General features: G+C 35.7%; 2 protein-coding genes across 2 annotated transcripts; one reads left to right on the plus strand and one right to left on the minus strand.

The window, feature by feature from the left end:
- Window positions 1–3,395: 3,395 nt before the first annotated feature.
- On the minus strand, window positions 3,396–6,261 carry LOC110905458. The gene is made up of 3 exons (XM_022151194.2): window positions 5,720–6,261; window positions 3,945–4,281; window positions 3,396–3,832 (listed from the first exon to the last, which is right to left on the minus strand). Exons 1-3 carry the CDS (start codon window positions 6,175–6,177, stop codon window positions 3,608–3,610), a joined length of 1,020 nt encoding a protein of 339 aa, XP_022006886.1. The 5' UTR covers window positions 6,178–6,261; the 3' UTR covers window positions 3,396–3,607.
- Window positions 6,262–8,238: 1,977 nt separating this feature from the next.
- On the plus strand, window positions 8,239–9,220 carry LOC110906707 (uncharacterized mitochondrial protein AtMg00810-like). Its single transcript, XM_022151803.1, has 2 exons — window positions 8,239–8,509; window positions 8,607–9,220. Exons 1-2 carry the CDS (start codon window positions 8,239–8,241, stop codon window positions 9,218–9,220), a joined length of 885 nt encoding a protein of 294 aa, XP_022007495.1.
- The last annotated feature ends 546 nt before the right edge of the window (window positions 9,221–9,766 follow it).

Consider the following 9,766-nt stretch of genomic DNA (forward strand, 5'->3'; position numbering starts at 1 on the left):
GTTATCACCAGTCAAAGGTGGAATCCCGCAATTGGGTGCTGATAGTGGAAATAAGATGAGCAAGTTATGATACTAAGAAAGAAGTCCTAATGTGATCTAAGGGCATGTTATACTAAGGCAGACATAAATAATGACCATTTTAATTATGAAGCTGTGATATTGTCTATTACTAACATCAAAATAATAGTCTTCGTTAAAAAATTCTACTTAAACGAAGACAAATCAGCTTTGGCCAGAAGTGTAATCATTTAAGTATGTGTGCAAAGTAATCGTGACAAATCAGCTTTGGCCAGAAATGAGACAATCACTTTAGTTATGCACTTGTCAAGCATGCTAAACATAAATGAATTAAATCAGCTTTGGCCAGAATTAAGACATTTCACGTTTGTAATTCATACTCAACATAGCTTTTATAATACTTGAACAATAAATAGATGTATTAAATCAGCTTTGGCCAGAAATGATACATCAGAAGCTCATTCAGGTTAAGCTATTTTGGTTTTGTAAAAAAAAATTATCTGATTCTGATTAGTTAATTAAGTGTTAACAAAACCAAGTATTTAATAGCAAACCACCTGTTAGCGCTGAAATTTAGTTCACGTCAAACAGTCTAAGGTAATGAGGTTTCGAGTGAGGTCTCGAGTCAGGTCTTGAGTTAGGTCTCGACTGAATTATGAGATCTCGAGTCGCAACCTTGGTCTCGAGTTGTAGCCTTATGGTCTCGAGTCGCAACCTTATGGTCTCGAGTCGCAACCTTATGGTCTCGAGTTGTGACCTTATGGTCTCGAGTCGCTACCTTGGTCTCGAGTTGTAGCCTTATGGTCTCGAGTCGAGACCTTTGTCTCGAGTTGTAAAGATTTGAGCCCTTATGATTTCGATTCAAGACCTTGTGGTTTCGAGTCGAGATCTGATGGTCTCGAGTCGTAATCTGATGGTCTCGAATTCCACTGTTAACAGCTGTTTATTGTGATAATAACTGAAAACTCGAAATTTTAGGGATTGTGGGTTAGTGTTTCCTGTCTTATTGTTGATCTAAACTTATCAAAAGATTTCAAAAATTATAACTGATTATCTATTAACAGTTTTCAAAGATTTTAATAGATAAAATTCAGATCAAAATCAGTAAAAACACCCACTAATCCAAATTATATTCCAAAACTTAAGGAATTTTCGAGTTTTCCTTAGAACAAAAGATGAACCCTAGAAAATTAAAACATGATTCTGGGATCCAAAACCTGAATTTTAAGACTTTTATTAACAGATTTCGGATATTAATTTACCCATTATGGTTTCGGGTGACATGATTAAGCACCCCTTTCTTAAAAACACTGATTTCGGCACAAGTAAACCGAAAACAGCCATGATTTTATATGGCTTTAAAAATTTTATGTTCTCCATATTATGATCCCAGAATAATGGATACGAAAACAGAACTGAATTATCAACATATGCTCTGACACCACATGTTGATCAGTTCTGTTTAAACATAATGGAAAGCATGAATAACATACCTGTTACAGCAGCAGGCCAGCAGAGAATCCAGTTAGAGATGCAGCCATTGAGTTCGACATACTTGTCAGGATGATCTGGTTCCTCCTTAGGGTGTAACGTTATGATGGTGATGAACCGAAACTAGGAAAGGAATCGGTTAGGGAGAGAGAGAGCCGTGAATGATGTAATGAGGGTTAGTGTAATTGTCTTACTTGTGTAACTCTTAAACCCTCTAATAATCTCCTTATATATACACCCAAGAGGAAACCCAATTAGTTAATAAGCGTAATATGGTCCATCAACAATTACCAACTAATTATTAATAGGTTATTAACATATTTTGATCTATATAATATAAATGATTATAATGGCTACAAAATTAAATATTATAATAATAATATATTTAATCTCACACTAGCTCTTAGACCAATTTCAGTTATTTCACCAACTATAATCAAATCAATTCTAATGTTTTCAATGTACCTATTCACATACATATAAACATGTTCGACACTATAAACATGTATTTGACATTTCTCATTTGGGGCCATAAACTTTGTTTGCTAACCAAAACGATGTGCACATTAGTCTCAACTATCTATAGCAAGCTTAACGGATTGTCTGGACAATTAAAAACATGTAAAACATATCATATCATGAAGTTTTACTAGGGATGAGCAAATGGTACCAGGTGTTGAAACCGAACCGGTACCGTAGCACATTATTGTTTGGGTTTATTTATTCAATCTCATTACTGTATCATGTTTTCATCTTTTCGTGTTCATATTTTATCATACAAGTATCTTATTGTATCATATGGTTTATTTCTTATCTCGTTAGGAGAGTTTTTTTACTGTTTTACTTTTTTTACAACTCTATCTTATATTTAAACCACACAGGGATAGTCCATTTTGAATTTAAAATGCAACATAGGAGCCCACATGCATTGAAGAATCAAGTGGTGAAAAGCCCACTACATCATTATTACATGAAGGGACTGTAGGTAAGCCCCATCCCTCGTAAATACTTACTAGCATGTCTAGGTATGGCTCGACTATAAACAAATAATAAAAAAATAAATAAACTTGAAGTTTGTGGGCCCTAGTTTTTGTGGTTTACTTGGTTTAATATATGACTTTTACAATGAAGAGCAAAGAGTCAATATTTTATACAAGAAAATGTGTATCATCGTTTTTCCACATGTTATAAACGTAAACAAAACTATACTTTTTCTTTTTACAAAGAAATCCTTTTCGCTTTAGGCCTCTGGTTAAGTCGGCCTTAAACATATGACACGCTACTTATATCATGTACCGCCCAAGTGTTAATATGTTTTAATTCTAGATATGTTATGTATAGGTGATACACCACTGATGTTACTACACACTTAGCATCCAATGTTTTCCCAATTTTATTATCTTTAATTGAGTAAACTGCCAAAATGGTCCTTGAGGTTTGGTCATTTTTACCACTTTAGTTCAAAATTCAAACATTTTGAATCTGAGTCCCTGTGGTTTCAATTTTGTTATCATTTTCATCCAAAATTAAAATCTGGTCAGATTTTTCAGTAAACATCAAGTTTTTTTTTTTTTTTTTTTTTGTCCTTTTCCTCCCTTTTAATGAAGGGCAACAAAGTCAGATTTTTTTTTTAATTTGTTATAATAAAACGCTAAAAGACCATTTTGCCCTTCATTAAAAGAGAGGAAAAAATACAGAAAATCTGGATGTTAACTGAAAAATCTGACTACATTTTGATTTTGGATGAAAATGGTAATAAAATTGAAACCATAGGGACTCAGATTCAAAAGGTTTAAGTTTTGGACTAACGTGTCAAAATGAACATATATCATACTCTCTTTAACTACAGTCTAGACGTGAACATCTTTAATCATGAGGGGACGCATTGCACATAATTTATTAAGGCATCTATTCTTAACAATTACAATATCCTAAAAGCTTTATGGAGTGTGTGACTCACAAAACTGGAATCTTCATATATAGAACTTGTACTATGCATAGAGTCTTCACAAATCACAATAGTAATTAATTAATTAATTAAGTAACTAAACTCAAAAGTAGGAATATTTTTTAAGTGTAGGTGGGGTGGGTAGTTATTCTAAAAAAAGAAATAGGCAATTATGGAGATTATCATAAGAAGAGCAAGTACACCAAAGATCTGATCAGTTAGGGAAATGGTGTTGATTCTATCAACAGCTTGATTCAAAATGGCAGGTGAACATTTGAGCTCCACTGAGTATGCTCCTGGCTCATGATCTTCTTGTATTTCTGGTTCTATGTTAATCTCACCACTTGCACCTTTATACTCTCCACAGCTCCATTCCTTAAAAGGCGAGTTGGATAACATGTCAACACGTGTTTGAAAATGGGCCGGGCCAGGTTGGGCTGGCCCGGCCCATTTATACAACAAATCTAAAAAGTTGTATCGAAGTTACCTGTAGTTGTTCTCCAAGGGTGAACACAATGGTGTCAGGGCCGGTTCTGAATGACAATGGGCCTTCTTCGGATATGAGGCAGAAATCGCCTGGTTCAGTTGGGATATGGAGGCTTAGAGCGAACACGGACGAATCTTTTTTGCTGTCACCACGTGGTGTTTGGGAAGAGCGTGGGGTGTGCGGTTGGAGAGCTGAGTTATTGTGCTTGAACAATGTCATTCGAGTTTCGTTTTCCTTGATCTTCTGTCGAGATTTCCGGCTTCCATAGCTTCCTACGATCTTAGCAGCATCATCTGCGATTGCTTCAAGTTTACTTGCAAGATTGTCCATTTTTTGGCTGTAAATCATCATGAGATATATAAGAAAAGTTGTATCGTGTTTGTCGACTACAACTAACCATTACAAATAAGAAAGTTATGATTTGTGACAGCTAACCGGTTGATTCATACATAGAACAATAAGAAATATTTACATGGAGATTTCTAGCACGTTTCTAATGAGGTTTGAACTCGTAATCTTTGATTAACAAGACACTTTGTATGGTTTGAGTAGAGCATGCCTATTTGGGCCCGATTTAACGAACCAGACCCACTACCAGGTCAGCCCGTTAATTTGGGCCCAACATCCCCTATTATATAAAGAGTTAAATGCCATTTTAGTCCCTGTGGTTTGAGCCATTTTACCAGTTTAGTCCAAAGGTTTTATTTTTAACCTGTGGGTCCAAAAAGGTTTCACAGTTGCCATTTTAGTCCACTGGGTTAACTTCATCCATTTTTTCTGTTAACGAGAAGGCCAATTCGGTCATTTTATATGGCTGAATTGCCCTTTTAGTTAACAGAATTACATACAAAATGACCAAATTGGCCTTCTCGTTAACAGAAAAAATGGATGAAGTTAACCAAGTGGACTAAAATGGCAACTGTGAAACCTTTTTGGACTCACATGTTAAAAATGAAACCTTTGGACTAAACTGATAAAATGATCCAAACCACAGGGACTAAAATGGCATTTAACTCTTATATAAATTATATAAAGGGACTTATAGCCTTATACCACCTTATAGAAGGGATCCTTCTTGTTTCCCAACTCTAAATAGAGGAGCTTTATCTTCCTTTCCATACATCATACTTCTATTAGTTATTTATATTTAGTGGCGGAATCAGAACTTTCTGTTTTTTTTTTTTTTGTCATCATAAGTTTTATTTTTATCAGTTAAACAACTCAAATTTTACATTTTTTTCTAAAAAAGAACCTCAATTTTTAAATATACTAATTTTGGTGACCATTGCATCAGCGGATCCTCTTGACCCCTCTTAGGCTGGTACCACCCATGACTCTATACACGCATATGTTTATGTCTATTGATCTCTAATATACAATGACTTGACCGTCAGAGTGTCCTATAGCTAGCTTGGTGACCCAGATCTGAACCGGATGAGCCACTCCTTGATGCGATATATATATGATATTTTTTCTTAAATAGTAAACAAACACATATCAATTTCAATATAGACCCATTTACAAATCATTTTTTATGGTTTAGAATTTAGCCCACTTGGCATTAGGTTTATTGAGCTCAATACTAATTTGATTTTTTTTTTTTTAAATACTAATAAAACATTATGGATGGGCACATTTTTTTCGAGTTTGAACAGGATACGTGAATTTTCAGAGACCTCTGCCTTGATCCATCTCTAATCGCGCGGTTTTTGTAGCAACATTTGGTAGGGTATGCAATCACCGCAGATCTAAAAAGAATTACAAACACAGATTACCTGAACTTGCGGAACTTCTCCTCTCGGGCCACATCTCGCCTACGCTCCGCGGCCACAAGGGCAGATCGCGACCATTGAAACTCCTCCCGATCTCCATCCCGGCTCCACCGGTCCGCCAACAAACCAAAGCAAAACTCAGCCTCAGAAAAAGCTTGCTTCAATTCCTCGGTTGATATCCCATGACCACTAATCCTGAAAACTCCATACTTCTTGACAGATCTCATCATCTCGTTAACCGAATTACGGTCCCTGGTTTTAATCAACCGATATTCGACATCCGCAATCATGGATCGGTTGACATAATCTGGGAGACTGAGATCGGGCATGTTCTTCATCTTGTCCATATAACTGCTGAATTGGTCACTCCGGTTGCTTCTGGCAGAGGTTGGCACCGGAGAGGGTGGCGGTGCGGGCACCGACGATGTCGTTAGGCGGTTCTTGATCCGGGCAAGGGCCATGGTTGGGAGTTTGTTGTGGAGAATGTGTGATCAATGGAAGAGGAAGAGAAGAAGATGTAAGTGTCATGCATGCAACTTCAACGTGTTTTGTGACATTTACTAGGTTATTTTTAGAAATCATGACCGGAAAATATGCATAAAATTCGGGTATTGGCTTATAATAAATTATTGAGTAAATTGCAGTTTTGGCCTTGGTTTATTGGTTATTGCAATATTTTACAATTTTGAAAAGTCTTGCAATTTTGATACTAATGTTTCCATTTCCCTTTATTTTCTGAAAGAACCTGCACTTTTTTAGGGTTTTTTGCTGGAAAAAACTTGCAGTTTTTAGGCCTTTTTTGCTGAAAAACCTGCATTTTTTGACCTTTTTTTGCTGAAAAAAAACCTGCTGCTTTTTGGTATTTATTCACTGAATTAAACCTGCAGTTTTTTGCTGATTTTTCCCTCAAAACCCTTACAAGAAAGCAGCATACACATCGTTAACTGGCAACATCAAACAGGGATTTTCGATCAAGTCAACGAACAAAGCCATAGTTGTTCCCTACTCTGCCACAGCAAAAGAATCGCCTTCCGGGATTTTGTTCAGTCCGTGATGTTTTGATGATTGTTAGTGATCCACAAGCACATAGAACCATAGTTGTTGGAGGTGTCTCTTTTGCTTAGCAGGTGGTCGTATGTTATAAATTAGGGTTTGGGATGTGAAGAAGAAAGAAACAGAAGTTAAATGGCATTATTTCGGGCATGTTTGGCTAAGCTTTTTGAAACAACTTATTAACTTATTGGCTTTTTGGAAAAGTCAGTATGGAGTGACTTATTGACTTATTGGTTTTTTCTCCTCACATACACCCTCATTGTCAAACATTATTTTGGAGCTTATGACTTTTCAAAAAGTCAATAAGTTGTTTCAAAAAGCTTAACCAAACATGCCCTTCTTTTAATTTTTGGTTATTTAATAATGCCCCTATACATGAGTATGACTTGGTTTTAACTAGGTTATGATGGGGATAGTAAGATGGATTGAACTTGCAATGAAATGGAAACATTAGTATCAAAATTGCAAGACTTTTCAAAATTATAAAATATTGCAATGGCCAATAAATCACAGGCCCAAACCCACAATTTACTCGAAATTATTATAAACAAAAGTTGATAAATGAATTATGAAATACAATAAAAGCTTGTTTATAAATTGTAGAAGAAGTTTATAATGAAAAAGAAAAGCAGAAAAGATAAGCAACATATGCCTATCTTCAATTTTGGTTGTGACTCAATTTATTTGCATAACTAAGTTATTTGACAAGACTTTAATCATTCATGAGATAATTCTTTAACAACTTATGTTCAAATGTTAGGATGTTACATGCTAAACGTAAACTGATAATATTTGTCAAGAAATAATTGTTGCATCTCTTCTATTCCCAAATGTAGATACTATCTGAACGAAAATATATGTAGGTTACCAGTTTTAATTACCTCATAAGGATTAAGGCATTATTAATATTATTAGATAATATTTGTACACGTGTATTTATTCCTTATTTATTGTTTAGATTGTTCATATTCATCAAGTCTATATATTGTACAGTGTAACCTATTGCAAAGTAATGAGAATTGATTCTTCACATGGTATCAACCCTTTACCCTTCTAGTTGTTGAATTTCTCAACCTTTTGCACCTTGTCAAGCCAGACTTTTTGCTCAAGGTTTTACCCAAATTCCAGGCCTTGATTATTCTCATACTTTCAGTCCTATCGTTAAAGCCGCTACTGTTCGTACTGTTCTTGCTCTAAGTATAATTCACAATTGGCATCTTCATCAATTAGATGTCAATAATGCCTTTTTACATGGACATCTGTCAGAAAACGTCTTTATGGAACAACCGAAGGGTTTTACTGATGTTCGATTCCCATCTCATGTTTGCAAATTAAACAAAGCTATATATGGCTTGAAGCAAGCCCCCAGTGCTTGGTTTCATCGTCTTAGCATGTTTCTTGTCAACAATGGTTTCACATGCAGTCGTGCTGATCCTTCTCTATTCATTTATAACCATAATTCCCGTATCATGTATTTACTTGTGTATGTTGATGATCTTATCCTTACTGGTAATCATTCACCAACCATTAAATCCTTTATTACCACTCTTGACAAGGAATTTGCCATCAAAGATCTTGGGAGACTCAACTACTTTTTGGGATTGGAGGTTACCTACACTACAAATGGTCTTTTCTTGAATCAATCGAAATATACGATGGATATTCTGACTCGGGCTAAAATGTTGGACGCTAAACCAGCACCAACACCTTTAAGCTCCAATGTTTCTTTTGTCACTGCAGGTACCCCTTTTCCGATGTTACGCTTTATCGATCCGTTGTAGTTGCTCTCCAATATTTAACGATCACGAGACCTGACATTTGTATGCTGTTAATCAAGTTAGTCAATTTTTACATGCTCCAACTGTTGATCATTTTAAGGAGATAAAGAGGATTCTTCGGTATCTCAAAGGTACTATTGCCTTTGGGTTACACTATAGTCGTCCCACTACCACATCGCTGCTTGGATTCTTTGATGCTGATTGGGCCCGTTGCTTGGAGACACGTCACTCCACTTATGGCTATTCCATTTTTTTGGGTGGTAACTTGATCTCTTGGAGTGCTAAAAAGCAACCAACTGTTGCCAGATCTAGTTGTGAATCTGAGTATTGTGCTATGGCCAACACCGCTGCTGAAATTGTTTCAATCACTCATCTTCTTCAAGAGTTACATGCTCTTCCGCCTGATAGACCAACCATGCTATGTGATAATCAGAGTGCTTTATTTCTCACACAGAATCCTGTTTCCCACAAACGGGCTAAACACATTGATTTGGATTATCATTTTCTACGAGAACTTGTCAATGCTGGAAAATTGGTTACTAAATTTGTTCCAACCAAGCTTCAGGTGGCTGATATTTTCACGAAGAGTCTTCCTTTGTCTCAGTTCAACATTTTTCGTCAGATGCTTTGTATCAGTCCACCACCGTTCAGCTTGCGAGGGGATGTTAGATAATATTTGTACACGTGTATTTATTCCTTATTTATTGTGTAAAGTGTAACCTATTGCAAAGTAATGAGAATTGATTCTTCACAAATATATTCTTCACCACTCGCGATCTGCCAGCTTTGGCAAAAAAAGAAAACCGTTTTTAGATTGATCTTGACCGTCGAAATCTGGCAGTTTTTTGTGATATTAAATCCCAGTCGTAATAACCGAAAAATTTGGCAGTTTTTTTAAGTAGCAGCAGGTTAGGATTTGCCATTTTCATGCTTTCACTAGCGGTAGTATCTACTCCTATAGGCTCCTCAAACCGTTCCCTTAAATTTATCCCAATAAAACTCTCTTCCCTTCTCCACTACTAGAAAAGTGAACAATTTGCCACGGAAATTTCATACGCATTTTTTTTTTCATCACACTTGTGGCAAGTTTCCTACGAAAAACATAACCTAAATTTTGTGTCAAATGCAATAGGGACAAAATGTTCAAATAAGTTGAGTTGCATCACAATTTTGTCGAAAAATAATTTTTTTTTCTAATTATTGTTAACATAATACTGAA

Source organism: Helianthus annuus, chromosome 11, assembly GCF_002127325.2.
Source record: "Helianthus annuus cultivar XRQ/B chromosome 11, HanXRQr2.0-SUNRISE, whole genome shotgun sequence".
NCBI lineage: Eukaryota > Viridiplantae > Streptophyta > Magnoliopsida > Asterales > Asteraceae > Helianthus > Helianthus annuus.